The 20,920-nt window shown below is 34.7% G+C and overlaps 1 protein-coding gene across 5 annotated transcripts in view; it reads left to right on the top strand.

Annotated features, from left to right (window-relative positions):
* MAP3K7 (mitogen-activated protein kinase kinase kinase 7) overlaps positions 1 to 20,920 on the top strand; it is an 80,990-nt gene that overhangs the window by 43,651 nt on the left and 16,419 nt on the right. For 2 of the 5 annotated variants that reach the window (XM_027855099.1, XM_027855133.1), the window contains 4 exons: positions 670 to 800; positions 1,487 to 1,616; positions 3,515 to 3,595; positions 15,076 to 15,143. In XM_027855099.1, coding sequence (XP_027710900.1) covers positions 670 to 800; positions 1,487 to 1,616; positions 3,515 to 3,595; positions 15,076 to 15,143 — 410 coding nt within the window. The remainder of the gene's footprint in view (positions 1 to 669; positions 801 to 1,486; positions 1,617 to 3,514; positions 3,596 to 15,075; positions 15,144 to 20,920) is intronic. The other 3 variants (XM_027855108.1, XM_027855127.1, XM_027855117.1) reach the window with 3 other exon arrangements.

Genomic DNA, 20,920 nt, shown 5'->3' with positions numbered 1-20,920 from the left:
TATTTATTCACATGAGAATAACCTTCCTAATAAAATAAAATAAACATTTATTAAGTACCTGCTATATGCCAGGCACTGTGCTAAGTACTGGGGGTACAAATAAGAAAAAGACAAGCCCTACCATCAAGGAGTTTACAGTCTAATGGAGGAAGACAACAAGAGGCAAAGCCTCAACAGAGGGAAGGCACTAGAATTAAGGGAGCTCAGAGAAAGTTTCCTACAGAAGATGGGATTTTAGCCAGGATTTGAAGGAAGGCAGGGAATTCAGCAAGCCAGATATGGGGAGGTAAAGCGTTCTAGGCATGGGGGAGACAGCCAGTGAAATTGCCCAGAGTTGAGAGATGGAATTTCTTGTTCAAGGAACAGCAAGAAGGCCAGTCACACTGGATTGCAAAGTACGTGGGGAGACATTAGAAACAGGTTATAGTGTAAGCATACTAGAAAAATTGGGCGGGGGAGAGTGGACAGGTTGTGAAGGCTTTTGAATGCCAAAATATTTTATATTTGATACTGGAAGTGATAGCAGTATGTAGATGTGTTGTTATTATCATTGTTATATTTTTTAAAAATTACACCATTACCACATCAATATATTACTTTAATACAGCTTTCCTCATAATATTAAATATTATTTAAATTAAGCTGTTAAAAACATTTTTGCCTTCATAGGTTCATTCATGGACATCACTTCTACAAATACCAGTAACAAGAGTGACACTAATATGGAACAGATTCCAGCAACAAATGACACCATTAAGCGCTTAGAATCAAAATTGTTGAAAAATCAAGCCAAACAACAGGTTTGTTGAGTGAAAAATTATACTTCCATGTTGTCAGTAGTTTTTCTACGTAAACAGAACTGATTAATTTGGTAATTAATTAATCTTCTGTACAGTATCCATTATTTTCCACTATACAGTTCTCTGTCCTCTTGTTACTCAAGCAGGTAGATGAGCCTGGATAGGCCTAGTTGTATAATTAATTTTTCCTCAAATCTTCTCTTCACCGTCCTATTTTTCTCCCTTTAAATGAACATTGTCTTTTCCATCTTGTACAGCATCTTTCTTGTCAGCCAACAAAATTTCCTATTATTAACCCAACAAGTATGTATCTTAAGCCATGTTTTATGCACTAGCCTGCCCATGTATAGAAAACAACAGCAAACCTGCTTTTAGCAATATTAATATTTGTTTTGTTTTATTACTACAGTTATCCATTTGAAATTATTTCAACAATTAATTATATTCTTATGCCATAAGGCGTTTTAGCAAAGGTCATTTAACAAATGGAGGACAGTTATCTCCCAGAAGTAAAAGGGCTGCCCTCACGAATATTGCCAGAATCTTAAAATTTTCCAGTCTTCCCTGGTTTTCTAGAAACCATGGCTCCAGTTAGCGCCCTCCTCCTTCCATTTTGCCCCCTGAAGGAGACTTTGTCATAAGTTTTCAAAGCATCAGTTATTCAAACAGTTCTAAAATTTTAACAGAGTGATTCTGGGCGTTTAAGCTTGGGAGCGTCTCGAGGGAGCAGTGTGGAAAGTTTGCCACCATCATCAGAGGGCAAGAGGATGAGTGCTGACATGTCTGAAATAGAAGCAAGAATAGCTGCTACCACAGGTAAAAAAGGAAATGGAGGTATCTGAGGTGGAGAGCAATAACAAGTATTTTATCATCTGAATAAGTTTTCAAATATACTTAATTATCTGTTATATTTTTGTTGTGGTAATGGTTTGTCTTTTCTCAATAGTGGGTGTCTGGTGGTGGTTGTTTGGTGTTGTAGTTTTTTTCCTTTTTGTCTTAAAACAAAATGTGACAATATACTTTCTAAATTTCTAGCAGTTCATTTAAGGATGTATTTGTTACAAAATGTTAAAAAATTATTAAAGATTAATTTGAAGAAAATATGTTCCTTCGAGGTTAGAGGAGAAAATGGAAATACTGTAATTTACTTTAAAGCATTGTTCATATCGAAGAAAGCCTTTATCAAGCATAACTCAGCTGATATTTAAACTGAAAAAACTATTGAAAGAAACCAAAATTCTTGCCAAACAAAGATTGTCACATCTCTGCCAATAGATTGTAAGTGATGTAATTTATGTAGGTTATTTCCTGCTGAATGACAAAATATTTTGTTTTAAGTTTGACAGAAAACTGTGTTCTGTAGCCCAAGATTAGATAGTCCTCCCTGCCTGCTGTTCCCCATATGAGCATGGATAATTGAGTTAACTGTGGTTATTTTTCATTTGGAGAAGTACTCAGTAACTTTTTATTGGATTCTTAAAGAAAATAGTTTTAGTTATAGTGATACGGTTTTGTCTTTTCACATTCTTGAAATATGTCATCATGAAAGATAGCAGATAGGAAATTAAAGGTACATGCTTATTTAGCATAATGGAGTTAATGAAATCTGTTTCTACCATTTTCCTAGCCAAGTTTTCAGTTACTTTCATTTGTTCTACTTAAAAAGATAGTTTTCCTTTTGTCATGATAGAAATTGACCAGATTACCAAAAAAGAAAGGGAAATACATATACATATACATATACATATACATATTAACATTCTCAAGAAAAGTAAATATTGCCCCAAAAATACTGACCAGAAAAAAGTATCCTGGACTCCATGGAGGACATGCCAGGAGGTTTTTGTTCTGGAACCATGCTATGAGGTTGAGTCAATATTCAGTCAATATTCAAAGCTGGCCCTGTTGATCAAGGGCTAACAGGCTCACACGTACTTAAGATGTGGCAAGAGTGCTTTGTCTTTGAGGTGAATTGCAGTTTAGTATTTGCTTTTGAAACTATTACAAATCTAGTTATTTATGTTTTAATACAAGATCCGCTTTTACCTAAGAACAAGTTTGTGTGGTTATAAGGTTTTTATGAAAGGTTAGAAATAATTTGTCTTTATGGTTTTCAGTTATACTTAGTTTTACTCTGCAGGACTGATGGGCATGTTCAAGGAAGAATAGCATCTGATTTTGAGATATACATGTGTATATGTTTGTGTGTGTATGTATGTATATATACACATAGACGTACATATATACACATATAAGTACATATTTACACACATATATATTTTCATATTGTGTAATTAGGGTACTATTGATAACTTATGTACTTTGATCCTCCCCCTCTCTTACTGTTCCCTTAGCATTCTAGTATCTCATATAATGCTAAATAGGGAGGGATTCCCCCCTCCCATAGACACTTTTAGAATATCCCTCCTCATTGCCAAGCAGCTTTGACCATCTTTGTCTGTCTTTGTCTGTTTTGTTTTTATCTTGGCTTAATTCAAACTAATGTGTCTGAAGTGTTGTATTGGTAGTTGTGGTTCGCTTTTAATCTCTGCTTTTCTTTTGTAAGCATGGATGAAAAGTTAGATATTTCTGCATGTAGTTTTGCATGGTGTTAACATAGCTATTGTGAAAGCATTCTGTTTTTATAGTTAATCATTCTGTATGTTACTATTTGTAGTGGTTTGCATGTGTATTGTATATGTGTGTTTTTGCAGCCTGTTCCAAGCCTAAACGGGGCCATCGTAAAACTGCTTCATTTGGCAACATTCTGGATGTCCCTGAGATCGTCATATCAGGTATCACAGACCACCTGAGTTGGTCTGATAACTAAGAAGCTAGAATAATGACCCACCATATTAAAATAATTAAACAAAAATAAATACTTATTGCTCCAATTTTTAGAGACCATACAAATAACTATTTACAAGGGAAAGATGCCTTGCATGAAGTGATCAAGCTGGCCAGCAGAAACGTTATCAGAGAGTTGGACTTGAAAAATTGCTTAGATGTCAGAATATAATTGAAAAAGCCAACATTTTCTAGGAGGGGAGAGCATAACTGCTGGAATTGATAGAATTCCTCTCATCTTAAATTGGATGAGAGTTTGCTAAATTAGAAGGATCTCTGCCTTCCTAGTACCTGACAGAAAGAGGCAATGACTTTTAATTCTCCCACTCCCAGTTCTTAGGTCCTCTTCTTCTCTGTATTTCTTTTGCCCTCACCACCAGCTTAACATCCTGCCTCTTTCTGTAGGTAGCAGCTGAAAAAAGAAGTTCATAGGGGAAAAGGGATTTCATAATTGCCATTTTGCTTCATTTGGAAAGCAAAAACAGTATAGAACTCCGAAATACGATGTTTTGCTGGATATATTACTGAAGGAGAATCTTACATGCCAGGAAGATAGTTCTGATTCTGTATTCAATTATCAGGATAATTATTTGTTAGAAGAATAGTTTGTGACTTTTGCATCTAATTTACACGTAGTACTGTACAATCTTACATTGATTTTTGTTTTTGTTTTTTTGTATTTTACCGTTTGTTAGATGACTCTAAAACAGGGCATTTAATGAAAGCAACACATTTTACTTTCACTGTATTTAGTTGCCTGTCCCTCTCCCAACTCCTGATCTTAAGGAGATTATTGGCAGGAATTTTTTCCACTTTGTATTATTCCCTTCCTTGGGAATTTTTGATTTGTCAGAATCAAAAGGAGCTTCTCTCTGCAATTAGTCTGAGCAGTTAATTGAAAGGAATGACCCTGTTGGTCAAAAGTAAAAGAAATTACTTAAATGTTTGAACAGGGGATGTTTATTAAACACAGTTCATTTATACTGATGCACTGAAATCTAAACAGATATTCTAAAATTTATTTTACTCCATTGCTGCTTCCATGACAATATACAGTTTTGCATTCCTGTCTACGATTTACATGTCTTAAAACTACTTATTTGAGTTTCATTTACATAAAGAAAGTTGATAGAAAGATGAAACATTAAAGCTTTGATTTATTTCTAACTTCTTGGTTTTTGAAGTTTTAAAGTAATAAGTTAACTTTTACATAGAGATTTTATCCAACTATAATAACTCTTAAGTTTAAGAAATTAACTTGTAAGGTACCTATGCTCCATTTACTGCAAATGTTACCAGTCTTTCATGGCGCTGAATCCTGACTGAAATAAGTCATTATTATCCAGGTAAGCTCTGATTCCCTTGAATGCTTAAAGAAATCAGGGAAAGTAGCAAGATAGCCAGCCAGTCATATAGTTGAACACTAAAAATTCCACACAAAAAGCAAATTTAAACTGAAAGAAAAAACTTATTGATGATTCGTACTGTATAAAGGCTGATTAAAGAATCTAAGGAAACTTAACAGGGAAAAGAGAAGATTTAGGAGCAACAGAATAGCTGTTTTCCACATATCTAAAGGGCTGTCATGGAAAAGGAATTAGACATGTTCTGCTTTGCCCCAAGGGCAGAACTAAGAGTAGTTAGTTGAGTGCAAGTTGCTAAAAGGACAATTTAGGCTTGATAAAAGGAAACACTCTAACCTTAACAGTCAAAGCTATCCAAAATGAACAAGTGAATGGCCACTTGTTTGGTATGATGTAGGGAGCATTCTTATTCAAATGTAATTTGGACTTGATGACTGAGGACTCTTCTGGCTTTAATTCTGTGTGATTCTGTAAATGAGAGGAAGAAAATTACCTATAACCTACCAGTAGTGTTAATGATATTGAGCATGTAGCTTTCTGCATGGCTATGCTTTGTGTGGTCAATGTTGTGCTTGGAAATACTTTGTCTCCATTGTAAATTCAGATAAATTCAGGTGGTGCTGTGATTGAAATCATAAAAGAATCTCATCTCATAATTTTAATTTGCATTGTTACTTTGGAGTTGGAAATATTTGATTTTGTCATCAGTTGATGGAGCTACACGTTCATAAAATGACTCATTCAGCAGTTTATTTTTGTAAACATTTTTGCCATATTTTCTAACTAAATCTTTAGTGCAAATAAATGAACTCTTCTTTTTGACAAAAGGACACCACCTCCAGGATTTAAAGTAGTCTTTTGGGGAAAAGAATCATATATAAACTCCTCTAATATTTCATAGATAAATTAACATCAAAATATAACCCACCCTTTGGGAATGGGGAAAATTTTCCTAATAATGATGAAAGTAGAGAGTATTTAAAGTCTAGTGATCCTTATTTCCATAGAATTTACTAAGTTGTAGTTTGAGTTTTTTGTTTGAATTAATTTATTTCCCAGAGCCAAAGAAAATACTTTTTGATATATTAAAAATGGAATTTAGAAGCATAGAAACCCAAATGAGAATTCATACACACACATATTTTTCCATTAAGATTGAAGTAGTCCTAGTATTGTCTGAAATAATGTTTCCAAAATTAATATTTTTCCTTTGGCACAAAATACTGTATAGAATGAAATACAGTCCCTGGAACTTATGGGTGATCAGAATCAGCTTATTTGTATTAAGTATAGGCTACTTTGTTTATTTATGAAATCTGTGATCTTTTTTAAAGTTTTATGTTTCTTAAATTCTTAAAATTTCCACAGGGAGTCCCCAAAAGTCAAAGACTTTGAAGATCTTAATCACTTTTTACAGTAACTAAATAGTTAATCCTGGAGTATAGGAGCACGATGAAACAAATGTACAGGAGCCTAATATTCTTACTTTTCTGTCTTCCTTTAATGTCATCTGTCTATAAGATACCTGACTATTAGCAAATAAATTGCCATTGCTCAGAGTTTAGGGCCCCCCCCCTTTTATTTTCCAATTCAGTCACTCAGCAAAAGTTACCTTTTTATAGAGCTAGCCACTTAGATTTAAATCAACATGAGAGAATCAGCTTCAGATCCATACAATAGAAGTATTTTGCATAGCCTTTCTCTAACCTAGTTAGACCAGAGAGTATGCTTTTAGCATCTATATTTAGTCAATGTGGATATTCCTTCCACTGGTGCAAATTGTAGTACCTTTATTCCATAGTAGCCATTTTCATGAATTGCTATAGACAGTCCTCTAAGGTGACCTTTATGAATTTACTTATGTTGGTCTTTGGATGACAGACAGACAGTCTATCACTAATACTCATACCCCAAGAGACTTTACACCTTGGTTGAACCTTCTAAATCTTATGTGTCGTTGACAGCCTTCAAGAACCCAATCATTTCCATAGCACAGTAAGGTATCAGATTAGAAAATTAATGGAGGAACATGTGTCAGTGCTGCATACTAATAACGTACTCAACAGCCCCTTAGATGGGTTCTGAATTGTACATCCTCACAGTATCCAGTGATTAGCATAATGTTATTGGGAAACTTGAATAACAGGGGTATCGGTGTTTCTGCTTCATCTGGAGAGCAGTTGATTAGGAAGATTCTTTTCCTCTCAGTTCTCTACAGAGAACAATTTGATTCAAAGACCATGATATTAAATGATCTATTGTCTATCATTACTGTATAATTAGCCTTTCAGTACTAAAAACTAATTTCTCAGCCCCTCTTGACATGACCATTTTACCCTATTTGAACTTATTTTAACTGTCAACTTAGCTGACTTTGTTTGATGGTGCATATAATTAAGATTTGCTGGTTAAGGAAATTTAGGTAGAACAAAGTAATGTCGTGGAACATTTTGTTCAGGATTTCTTGGGGAAAGTTTCCCTTTTACCTACATATCGTCAAATAATAGGCAGAGACAACCTGAATTACTCCTTGCCTAGGAAAACAGTAAACAGTCAAACAGATCCTGGAAAATCATCCAAAAACTTACTAGAAAGTTCTCCATTAGACAAATTGGTGCTGAGATTTATAGGATGTGCTTGTCCATGACATACCTATTGCAGGAGGGAGAAAAGAGGAAGGGCATTCCGATCATGGGGGATAGCCAGTGAAAATGCATGGAGTTTGGGAAATGGATGTCTTTTGTGAACAACAGCAAGGAGGCCAGTGTCACTTGACTGCAGAGTACAGTGGAGGAAAGTAAGATGTAAGAAGACTAGAAAGGTAGGAAGAATCCAGGCTATGAAGAGTTTCAACAACCAAACAGAGGATTTTATATTTGTTCTACAAAGAAAGAGAAAAAGCAAAAGCCCCCAGGTCTTGTTTTTATTAAATTTTTTTTCAAAGAACTAAAATCAATTTTCTCTCCCTCTCATATTCCTTTACCATTGAAAAGCAAAACCTTTATAATACGTGCATATTCAGGCAAAATATGTCTCATTCTGCATCCTGAGTCTATTACCTCTTTGTCAGGAAGTAGATAGCATGCTTCATCATCAGTCCTCTGGAATCATGGCTGTTCTTTGAATTAGAGTTCTTATGCTTTCAAAGTTGTTTATTTTTACTGTGTTGTTATTATATAAATTGTTCTCCTGGTTCTGCTCACTTCTTCCTGCATCAGTTCATACAAATCTTCCCACATGCCTCTGAAGCCATTCCCTTCCTTGTTTCTTTTGGCCCAATAGATGTTCACCCTCTTGGTTTCTGGTTCTTTGCTGCTTCAGAAAGAATTGATATAAATATTTTGTCCTTTTCCTTTTTTTTTTTCTTTTTTTTTTTTTGAGCTCTTTGGGGTATAGGCCTACTAGTGGTATCACTGGATCAAATGTTATGGACAATTTAGTAAATCTGTAGACTTAGTTCCAAATTGCTTTCCAGAATGACTCTGCTAATTCATAGTTTCACAAACATATATTAGTGTACTTGTTTTCTCTCTAACATTTGTTGTTTTCCTTTTTTAGTAAATTTTATCAATCTGATGGGTGGGAGGTGTAACCTCAGGGTTGTATTATTAGTGATTTGGTACATTTTTTTATATGGCTGTTGATCGTTTGGATTTCTTCCTTAGGCAACTGCCTGTTAATATAATTTAACTGTTTACCATTTGGGGAATGGCTTACATGTCTTGGAAATGAGGTCCTTATGCACAAAACTTGCTGCAGAGGTTTTATTCCCAGTTATCTGTTTCCATTCTAATTTTAGTTGTATTTGTCTTCTTTATACAAAAACGTATAAAAATATGGTTCTATCCTATCCATATCATAAAGGAAAATTCTTTATTGCCCCCAAATTAGTCCATTCCTTTACAATTCTTCACCCACTTTCTCTAACAAATTAAAGTACTAAGTTTCCCAGAATAATAGCTTATATAGCAACAGAATCAAGACAAAATTATTCCATTACATTTCACTCTAATACCTTATTCCATTCAGAAGACAGAAGCAACTTATAGCTAAAACATTTATTGATGTATTGTTAGTCTTTAATTCAGTAGACAGGAACTATTTGTGAGTCATATTGTGCACCTTTACCCTAGAATAGGGATGAGACAGTGAAGTGAGCAGTCCACAGCAAAAGAAATATCAAACATGTCATCCTTAACTTAGCTAAAAGCAGCACTGGAATATGCAGTCCTGCTTGTTTTCATTTTGTATAAAAGGTCCTTCCACGTGGCTTATTGCTGCCTCAGTAAGTTAGTTGTTGTTTGTCCTTCATTTTCAAAAGGACCAGTGACATCACAGGGTGATGTCTTGACTTGAGCATGAATTGGATTAAGTGCAGCAGAGTTGCACAGAGTCATCAGCCTCACTCTCTTCCCGAGTCGTCATAATCCAGTGGCAGGATAAAAGTCAAGACGACTAGCAACAGCCTGGGGTGCAGTGGATGACCTTGGCATCTTTTATGCCTGACCAAGCTCTGAGTGCTCTGCTATGCCTGCTTCATGCCGTTGGAACAAATTGTTCTCATACTCCCATCCCTCCAAGGAAAGTCTTCATATGCCTTGAGGTAATATCCCCCTAAATGACTGACAGGTTTAAGACCTATCAGTTACCTTCAACCTGGTTTGGCCCATCTGCCAAGATGGTTTACCAGGGTGTGGCCGCTGCACATGCTACAGCTTCTTGGAGCCACAAGTGAGAGTTGGGTGAATCAGGTGGACACCAAAGGTGGATGAGTATCCCTGGAAAGGGCTTGGCAAGCCCTCAGAGGTGCTAGTCCTGAACATCCTATATATCCCAAGTTAGGGGTAGATACTTGATTACCTTAAGGGAAAGGGAAGACATTTATGTCATATCTAAAAGTTCTTAATTATGTATTCAGACTAGTTGACCTTGTTTTATGTTTATTTATTGAACTTTTTTGTGACCTAGTAAATTTGGGATTTTTCTTTTTTTTTTTTTTTTTTCGGTAAGCAGTGGGGTTAAGTGACTTGCCCACGGTCACACAGCTAGTAAGTGTCAAGTGTCTGAGATCAGATTTGAATTCAGGTCCTCCTGACTCCAGGGCAGGTGCTCTATCCGCTGTACCACCTAGCTGCCCCAGGATGTTTTTTAGAGAGATTTTCTTAAGTGTTTTCCAGCCATCAAAGCTTAGGGATTTGAGGGTTGTAATCTCCATGTCTAAGTTAAAGTATTTTTTTTTTAATCCCTTCTTTAGTGAAATGCTTTAAGGTTTTATGGTTTTTTTAGTCTTCTTGAGTTAGAATTTTAAAAAGTGGAGATCGTTGTTTACTCGGTTATCTTCTGGTTTGTATAACATTTTCTATTCTTTTTTATCTCTTTTGTTGCCCATGCCAAATATTCTTTTCTGAGTGACAGTATTTTTTCTTGCCTTGGTTGAAAACGTGTTAATAATAAAGTAGAGATTGTAGTCTTGAAACAACATATCAGTCACAGTAAGAACTGATCCATTATATCGTACCTGTATTTTATAATGTTGGGGAGGGTTGTTGGGAGAATGGAGGTGACACAGGAGAAGAGGATTGAGTGGTTTATGATTTTAAGAAGTTCAGAATTTTAGGATTTGGGATGGCTTGGCCTTCATTCCACAAACAAGCAGCAGGAAGCTAGCCAATTGAAAAATGTACATTAAGTACAGCAACAGTGTAGAGGTAGACAGTAACAATAACAAAACAGGAATTCAGTTTAACCATTGAGAAACCCAGAATGTTGTTCATGGTTTCTTATGTACAAGATGAGCATAGGTTTGACCAAGCCATTTAGCCTTGTCTTGAATTATATAGTACTGGTTATCTCTTAACAAAAACTAACCAGGAATTCACAGTGCGTTTTGAGATTGGTAGGAGAAAGGTGTTTAACAGAACCAATCATTATCTCTAAAAGATGCAGGAGTCTTCAACTATCCGTACTACTCTAGTAATAACATTAATTGCCCAGAGTTTGTACTCAGATTCCTTTCTGTCCTTATAAAATGTAGCTACTTTTATAGGGGATTTTATATTTAAATAATTCTGTTAATGTTATTATAAGATCCTGACATGCAGAACTCAGGGTTGAGTTACTAACTTAATCTAAGACAATTTTTCCCTCCTCTTTCACTCCCAAGCACTCTTTATGAGTACTTGAACATTCTCCATCAAGCATATAGATGAAGAGCTTTTAAATGCTTCAGTTTAAAAATAAAAAAGTTGTATAGCGGCACATTGCTACCTCTTTTGTAATTTCTGATCTTAAAATAATTGAATAAAAATGCTGAAGTGGTTTAATATTGTGATGAGTTATATGCTCAACATCTTGTTCTCAGAGAAATGATAAAATAAATTATTGATTTCAGTCAGGTTAATACAAGAACCTTTTTGTAAGGTTTTTTGCCTAACCACTTCCTGTTATCTCTTTTTTAAGTATAGCTTTCCAGGATTTTAAAGAGGTCCTTTAAATTATAGCTATCTTTATGCATGTAAAAATGCTTTTTGAACTTAATAAGTACACAATAGGACGATGTATGTTTTTACATTTTAAGAATTAAATTCCATAGTAACTAAAGGTATATGCCTTCATCTTCTTTAAATTGACAAACCTGGTGCAACAATAAGACTGGTTCTGATTTTTTAAATGATACCGAGGATTCTTTTTGTTTGTTTGTTTAGAGTAAAATCAAATCCTACAATCGCTAATCTCTGTTTTTGTAATGATAGTTGGAGATGGAGCCAAATGCCTTGTCATTTAGGGAATATTTTTGTAGACAATGCTGCTAATGGAAAAATGTGGAAAATTCTGTAAATGCTGCAGATATATAAAAGGGGGGAAATGGTAAGACCTTTAAGATGAAGTTTGGGGGGAGATTAGAAACTAATTGATAGCAAATTCTGTGTAAAGTATCTTTAACACTAGCACAGAACTAGAAAGTCACCCAAAATGGTTGCTATACCATCAAAAGTAAGCCTTATTTTATCTTCATTTCTTTCTGCTTCCTAGAGTTTTAGTACAGTTTGAACACAAGGTAAAGGACAACCTGATGGTACTGACCTTAACTGGACCTCTGGAAAGACAACCCTCCACAAAGGGAGTTTTGAGGAAGGGAACAAGAATTTATTGAGCTCCTACTATGTGCCAAGCACTGTGCTAAGTACAGATATCATATCATTGATCTTTCTAGAGTCCTTTAGTAGGCAAAGGTCCAAAGTGATACCTTCCTCTAATAAAAGGCTACTTTTATCTGTAAGTGTTAACACAAAAACTGCCTAAGCACCAAATGGGGATCTGAAGGTGCACACAAATTGAAATGCCTAATTCTGAATAATAAATGATGTAATAGTGCAATATGAAGTGCTATTAGCATGTGAAGAAAGATATCCTGAGAGTATCATCACAAAGCCGAAATTTGAATAGTCAAAACTGAGAATGCAAAATCAAGAGCAGAGAACGTCCTATATATCAAAGCAGGTATAGGGAGGTCATTTGGAAGAAAGGTATGGAGTATGAGTGACAGGAGAGGAAGAGAGGAGAGAAAGTTGGAAAAGTTTAAAATAATTACCTGGGGGGGGGCCTTACTGAGCCAAGAGTATAGGGAGTTTGAACCAGCTTTTTATTCAGAAATTCCTGATTCCAATTCCTAGACCAAGGAAGGAGGTCCACGTAAAGCCTGCTTGTTCATTTTCAACAGGCCCAAAAATAAATCAGCTAATTTCAAAAGCCATGTGACATTACTTTATATGACATTACTGCCTAGAGAATTGAATTCAGTAATGTAAGACAGATAGGTCATGAAAATATTTTCCCCACCTATCATTTCAAACCATATACGTGGCCTGTCTACTTGGTTCTAAAGTAAAGTGTTCCTCATGGTTAACTAAGAAAACTGTGTTCAGTTGTGACCTCGAAACTAGCCTTGCTATTCATATCATCACTTAGAATTAGTTGAACAGGAAATCTACCTTGTTCTACTATGTTTCTGCTCATTCTTTTACAGTACTATGTGTAATGTAGGTATGTGCATTTCAGGGAACCATACAAAAGTATAAAATTAGTGAGTTGTCAAATTAGTATTCTATAGGGTAAAAAAAAAATTAGAATCAGTCAAAATTTCCTAGGAACAGACCTAGTAATTTTCATTTGAGGTAACAGGAGATGGATTATTTTACATTCATATTTCCAAATTATGGCTTAAAGCTTAATATTGGAGCAACAAGTATTTGTTGATTGCAATCCTTTTTTGCTTTGTGTGAACTATATGCCAGATGGTTTCTGCCATGGTTATGCTAATTGAAATGCATCACCCAGTACTGCTTGCTTTGGCTCTTCCTACCAGCTTGAAAATTCCTCATTTAAAGGCATTCACTCTTTGACTCTCTCAGTTCTGCTTTACTCTATTCCCTTAAAAGTTTTGATTCCCTATTCCTTCCCCACCCCAATCTGAATATTTCAGTTTGTTTTTGTTTTTATTGCAATGATGATCTAATGGTTTAGGGACACATATACTAGATTTCTTAGATTCACAAATGTTGCTAATGTGAAATGAGAATCTCAGACTCTTTTATGAGCCCGTTTTATCCAAGCTAATTTTAGAATTGGGTTGTTGAATGAAATGTGTCCGAAATTGTTTTTAGTCATGGACGATGTCATTTATGTCTTCAAGAAACATTGAATTGACAGTATTATCATTAATACCATTGTATACTAAGTTTCATTATTAAATACTTTATACGAACTAATTTTTTTCACATTAAAAAGGTTGAATGCTTTGGGATCTTTGAATGAAAATGCAGATAAATGTAAGGATAATTCTCGTAAGAGTATAGGTAAGAATTCAGCTTCATACCACTAGATTGAGTTATTTTAAATATATTCATGCACAAAAGCATTATTATTTTTAAAGGTTCATTTAAATTTATGTCAGATAAGTAGTTTGTGATGCTGAGAGCAATAAGTGTACTGAATTATGCCACCAATTAGAGCCAAAGTTGGGGAGATCAATGTGATGTGTAGGTTACGAAACACTGAGTATTAATGGTATGTGCTCAGAGGGTTACAAGTGCTAGAATGAATGTTTCTGAGTGCTGCCCGCTAGTAGGAAAGTTACGTAATCCAGCTTTCAAAGTCAAAAGAATGTAGAGCATTGTGTCAGCTGTTACTCAGAGCATTTTGGTGTTTCCTTTTGGACAGCTGATCTCTCATCTTAGGAGATACTATATAAACAATCCTATTCCTAAAAAAAAAAGTACCCAGTGAAATTACTGCTTAATTCATTCAGTTTTTAAAGATTTGTTTTTCTTTCATCAAGTGATGGGATATTTTTGATTGTATAACTTTAAAAATCACAATCTATTCACAAGAACAAGATTTAGATTTAATAGGGAAAGAGAGGATAGTTGTTTGGCCATATAGGAAAATGAGGGGAAGTTTTTGTTCACAGTTAGACAGTTTAAATGTTATATTCATTTCAACAAATTTATTAAGCACCTACTGTGTGCTAGGTCTTAAATTCTGATAAAGGCTAATATTGAACTAAATATTTGGTTTTAGATATTTCTTAATGTAAGCAAACAAGATGAGCCTAAAGATAGTGAGGCTTGAAAAAAAAATAAACAACAAAAAAGACTACAGGTTAAAGCTAATAGTGTCTTACAGCATGCTTAGCTGTCTTGCATAACGTAAGGCCCTTGAAATAGATGCCGTCATCAGCCCCAGCCCCCAAGCATTAATCCTATTTAAACACATGACAGAAGATGGTGGAAGAGAGAGTAGCAGCTATTCATGTGGTAGGAGTGGTTATTGTGTTAGGGTATACTTTCTGTTGCAGGCCAGCATTTTTTGAGTTAAAACATTGCAGCTGTCTCTTCTCCTTTCCTCTTCTTTTCCTCTCTCCCTTTTTCTTCCTCTGCACCCAAACTGTCATACTTTTTTTTCCACACTTTGTTTCTGTCTTTGGATTTATCTAAAGTCCAACTTCCTGCTGTATTCTTGTTTTATTTCTAAAGAGATGTGAGTTTCATTTTCTTTCTCTCTAGCAGGCAACGGACAGTCAAGGCGTAGATCCATTCAAGACTTGAGTGTTACTGGAACAGAACCCAGTCAGGTAAGACAGTTCTTAAGTTCTCTGTCTTTGAAGAATAGTAAATGGGAGAAGACTTCGAGTTATTTTCTAATACATTTTGCACAATTTGTGTGTAAATTCAAATAACTTCTTTGACATGAAATTGTGACCAAGTTCTTTTGATCTTGAACTTTAATGCATAGAAAAAAGCTATAGTTGCTGCATAATTTGATTTGAAGAATATCTTATGAAGACAGGTAGATTAAAGTCCAAGTAAACACAGAAAATAAAATAAATCAAGCTTTATATTTGAAGTGTGTTTTTAGTATTTTTGTATCAACTAATAGAGCAATTTCACTCATAATCTTGATATAAATATATGATAGTTGTTTAATAAATTCACTGTCACTCTGTAAGATGAACCAATGATACTATTCCTATCTTGTAACTCAACTAGGCTGTGACATTCCCAGGAAATCTTTGACATGCCTGGAGGAATCTACCATGTTTAATATGGCATCATTTATCACATTTTTATATATGTGTGTGTGTGTGTGTGTATATATATATATATTATATATATGTAAATGTATTTGTGTATGTATGTATATATAACTATATATATGTATATATATAGTTGTAATCCTACAAAACATTGCTTTAAAAATTGAGCATTCTTTAAATTCATTTATCCAGGTTATGATTTATGTTCTTCATTAATTTTAATAATGTAATTTCATTAATTCACATTTTCTTCTGTGTTGTTACTTAATTGCTACACTTTTCTAGGTGACCCAGGAAGTTGTGTTGTTTATCAAATGTCGGTGTTGTAATCTCAGCTAAAATAAAGGCTCCACGTATTTGACCCAGCTTACCTATATGATAGGAGTTAGGGTATATATGAATGGCTCAATGTTTCTGACTTTTCCCCTTATTTATATTAACTCATCACTCTGCATATAATTTCATGCCAAATTCCATAGAAATAATACATTTTGGTCATGATAGCTTTATAATTAATTTTTTTTGTTTTGATTAGGCTGATTGTATTCATATGAAATACATCAGAAGTATTCGAAATTCCACTTTGCAGGCCTAATTTAAAATTCTAACTCGTGTAAAGTATTTTTAAGTATTGTCTACTATGTACAATGTAAGCATTTACTTACTGTAAAATTTTTTAGTGCTTTTTATTCTAAGATAGTAATTCATTACCATTTACAATTTTTATAATGCATTTTAAATGTTGAAGGTACCTTACAATCATAGGATACTTAAGTAACTGATATACTCAACCTCCATTTTATAGCTAGAAAGATTTTAAAAACAGAATCTAAAATGTTAATATTGCAGATTTTTGCTCTTCTCACTGAAAAAGTCTTGCTTGTTTTTGAAAATGACTGTGGTCTACACCAAGATTGCCCAAAATATTTATAATGTGGTTTTTTTCGTGTTTTGGGTGAATTTAAGATTTTATTTCCACCTAATTAGCCGTTTTGTTAATTGTTAATTTTTTTTTATTTTATGATGAATCTCAGCTTTCAACTTTCTCCTATTTTCCCACTTCAAATACCATATTTGTTAATTACTCACAATTAGTAGCAAATAGTTGGACATCTGGCATCTGCTCTACTTCCTAGAGGCTTAATGATCTCATGCTTTGAAACTTTCTTTACTACTGTCATTGATATCCCAATTATGATCCTCCTTCTAGCCAAGAGTTACTCTTTATACTAAGAATGTGATGCTTCCTTTCATTCATTTCACAAGGGACTATAATTCTTTCCTTTACACTAAAGAATAATGGCATTGCTTTGAATTAGTGTTCTTCCCTTAGCCTTATTAATTTTCCCACTAGTGTGTTCTGTCTTAGTGAACGTTATGATTGCTTTCTCATTCCTTGATTTGTAATACTTTCAAGTGTGAAAGCATAATATATCCAAGCCAGAATATATAGAGTAGAAGGTCTTATTTTGTTGAACTGTCATAAACTACTCTAAAAATTTCTGTATTTTATTCAGACAAGATGAGCTATTTAAAGTAGGTCGTAGAAAGCCCATAGCTTCTAATTTACCTGGGCTGCTTTTTGTAAGTAGACTTACTGTCACAAACTCTTTAACTATAAGTCCATTTGTAATGTAAGCACTAAATATCCTTTCCTTTACACAATTTTATATCAAATGAGATTCAAGAAAAGTATTCTGGATCCTTAAGTAGATAATATAAAGGCATTCTGGCATAGTGGACATAATTGCTGGAAATGGAGTTAGGAAAACCCAGACTCAAAACCCATCTCTGATACTTGCTAGCTGTGAGAGGATGCACAAGTCATTTAAGCTCTGTTAAGCCTCAGACAACTCTCTGAAGCTTATGTCTACCAAATTATATGTGGTTTGGAACATCAAAAAAAAATTGAAAGACAGTCCTACACCCACAGCATCACAGATCCTTGATTTACAGACATGGGTAGTATTATTACTTAAGAAAAATATTATATCTTCACTGTATAGTTCTTTAGAATCTATTAGGCTCCTCATACTTAGGAACATGGAGCTTAGTGATGGAATTCCTGTTTTCCACAGAACAGAGAGAAGATGGCTCATTATAATTATCAAAGGAGGAAAATACCTGGAAATCTGATATACCAATTAGTCTGACATAATAGTACAATTAAATTCAACAAACATTTATTAAGCAACTATGTACAAGGCATTTCTGCTAGGTACTGGGATAACTAATACTGTCTTTCTGTGATACTGGAAATGGAATATTGTCTAGAAAAAGAAACCAATCAGATTTTATTTCTAGTTTAACCAGTGATGTGAGGTATGATTTTAATAAAATTGTTTTTATATAACCTGTATTTCCCTTCCTGAAAACTAAAATAAGTTATCTCAGTAAGTCTTTCATGTGGAATAAGAGATGTAGAAAAACCTTATGTAAAAATATCCCCAATAAGTATATATAAAGAGTTGATTGAGTCTTCAAAATACACATTAAAATATTTTTGTGTTATTTCAAATCAATTCAGTAAGTATTTGTTGAACATTGTTATAAGCCTGGAACTATAGGTAATGTTAATGTTTAGGGTAAAGGGAAATACATGAATCTGTCTTCCCACCAAAACGGGGTGTGTGTGCATGCGTGTGTGTGTGCGTGCGTGTGTGCGTGCGTGCGTGTGTGTGTGTGTGTGTGTGTGTGTGTGTAAATAAAATCTGGTTGGGGAGATGAAAATCATGTAAACAAAGTAATTAGAAAACAAGTATAAGATACCTAAAATATCCCTAGTTCTCTTTTAGTGTCCATCACAACCTTGCTTCTGACATTGTGTCTAGTCTCTTCTAGGCTCATCCCATTAATAATTTAGACTTCTTTCTACATTGATGCATTTTGTATCATAGACCAAGTAAACATAGTCCATCTTTTGTAATCATCCCTTTCACCGATGACAGTGAGAATTGTTTTCTGTGAATCTAGGAATAATCTTTCTGAGCTTTGAAATTGCATTCACAGAGGAAATAATTTCTATTATCACTTTTCTTAGTAAGAGTAATATAACATGGTATTTGAGGCATGGACATGATTTTCCAGCAACTGTAACTTTACAGAAAGTCAGCTTACTCTAGACAGAGGCAAGAGACAACTGCTGTGTTTATTTTTTTTTTTTTTTTAAGTAGTAAATATAACTTTGGGAAACACAAACTTACAGCCTCCACACCCCTTCTGGAATGGTGGTATGATTTTCCAGAGGTTCATTTTTTGGTGAAAAATAAGGTTGTTTTCTCAGTGGTTTTATTCTTATTGCCAAAGAACCAGTCATCCAACTCTTTCTACATTAAGAGAGGAAATCTAGGTCCTACCACCTGTGTAGTACTGCTTAGTCTTTAAGAAAGCTTGGGAAACTAGTGACTTTGGCTCTCCGTGTGGAATGTCAAGTGAGCCACCTGCCTTTTGTACAGTGAAGGAAAAAAAAGAAGAGGAGTAGATTGAAATCCTGAAAGATCTATTATAAATAACATCACCTGCTAGTTATGTGCCTCCTACTGTACCACCAAGTTCATCCTTTTGTATCTTGCTCCCTGAACCCATAGCCCTTGTTTTTTCCTTTTCCTGTTAAGCAGCTGTTATAGAAATTTCTCTCCAAGATCTTCCCCTACCCTGTCACCCCTCGCATTTCCCCCCAGTTTTGCCATTCTGCTTACTACATTGTTCTGCGACATAAACCATACATTTCAAATTGGTCCAAATATACGCCTGGACCAAATTGATCCATATAAATTAGATCCTTTTTGTGGGGGGGGGGAGTAGACACTGAAAACCAACATTATTTTCAGGTCAAAAAAGGTAAATTTACTGTAGAGGAGGGAGCACAGAATGTGGCCTATATTTAGTCTTTATATACTTACACATGTACGTCGTTTCCTCTCATAGAATGAAGGCTCTTTGAGAACAGGGACTGTTCTGTTTTGTATTACTTTTGTATCCCCAACAACTAGCAGAGTACCTGATATATAGTAGGTGATTAATAAATATTTGTTGATCAATTGATTCATTTAGATCAGTGTCACAGATAATTTTTAAAGTACAGTAGACTTTATTGATGTCTGGCACAAGGACAGCACCTACATTATAGGTTTTCCTTGTTATACTAAGAGACACAAGCTGTACTCGCTATATAAATAATGGACATGGATCATCTTTTGTGGCTGATAAATAATTCTATTCAGTCATTTTCAGTCCTGTCCAACTCTTCATACCCCATTTGAGGTTTTCTTGGCAATGATACTGAAATGGTTTGCCCTTCCTTTCTTTAGCTCATTTTACAGATGAGGAAACTGAGGCAAACAGGGTAAGGTGACTTGCCCAGGGTCACATAACTAGTAAGTATCTGAGGCCAGATTTGAACTAAGGAAGATGAGTCTTCCTGACTCCAGGCCTAGCTCTCGATCCACTGCACCACCTAGTTGTACCTGAATAATTCTGTGTTGTAGTTTATTGTTTTATAGCTAAAACTACGTGCAGAAAGCTTTCCAGCATTCTTAAACTAAATACAATGATAAGTGGTTCAGGTAATTTGATTTTTTTTTTAAAGAAGTCATTATATCTCTTCTATTCTGTTCCTGTTCTACTGTAAAATAAGAAAACTATGTAAGAGTAGTAAGTTTTCATATTTTCCAGTGTATTTGCAGTTCAAAGAAGCTGTGCTATAAAATCAGGATTACTTTTGAAGCTCAACCTTTGGGTTAATAATCTCACATCTGACATACACTGACTCTTTGACCCTGGGCAAGTCCTTTAAGGTCCCAGGGTCCACAAAGTGCTTTCATTGTAATGTATAAGTTTAAATGAATAAATTATCTATGTTGTTTTTTTTCCCCAAGATGGAAAAAGTATGGCCACATCATCCAGATTCCTAAATTTTACTGTTTTGTTTACTTGTAATAAAACTGGTATTGTCCTCCTCACCTCCCCACACGTTACGTGTGGCTGCAGTGTTCATTGAGCAGCCGAATAAATCAACATTTAGTATTTTTTGTTTGTTTGTATCATACTACATCACAGGAGATCCCATAGGGTTTTCATAGATTCAGAGAATTACAACTGAAAGGAAATTTAGAGATCATCTTAACCTAACTTAGAGGTGGCACAGTAGATGGAGCACTAGGCCTGGAGTCCGGAGGAACTGAATTCAAATCCAGCCTTACATAAATTTACTAGTTGTGTGAACTTGAGCAAGTCACTGTTTACCTCAGTTTCTTCCACTGTATAGTGGGGATAGTAATAGCACCTGCCTCTCTGGATTGTAAGGATCAAATGAG

Source organism: Vombatus ursinus, unplaced genomic scaffold (assembly GCF_900497805.2).
Source record: "Vombatus ursinus unplaced genomic scaffold, bare-nosed wombat genome assembly UNPS02000582.1, whole genome shotgun sequence".
Classification (NCBI taxonomy): domain Eukaryota; kingdom Metazoa; phylum Chordata; class Mammalia; order Diprotodontia; family Vombatidae; genus Vombatus; species Vombatus ursinus.
The sequence above is the reverse complement of the archived record's forward strand: the minus strand, read 5'-3'. Positions and strand labels throughout refer to the sequence as shown.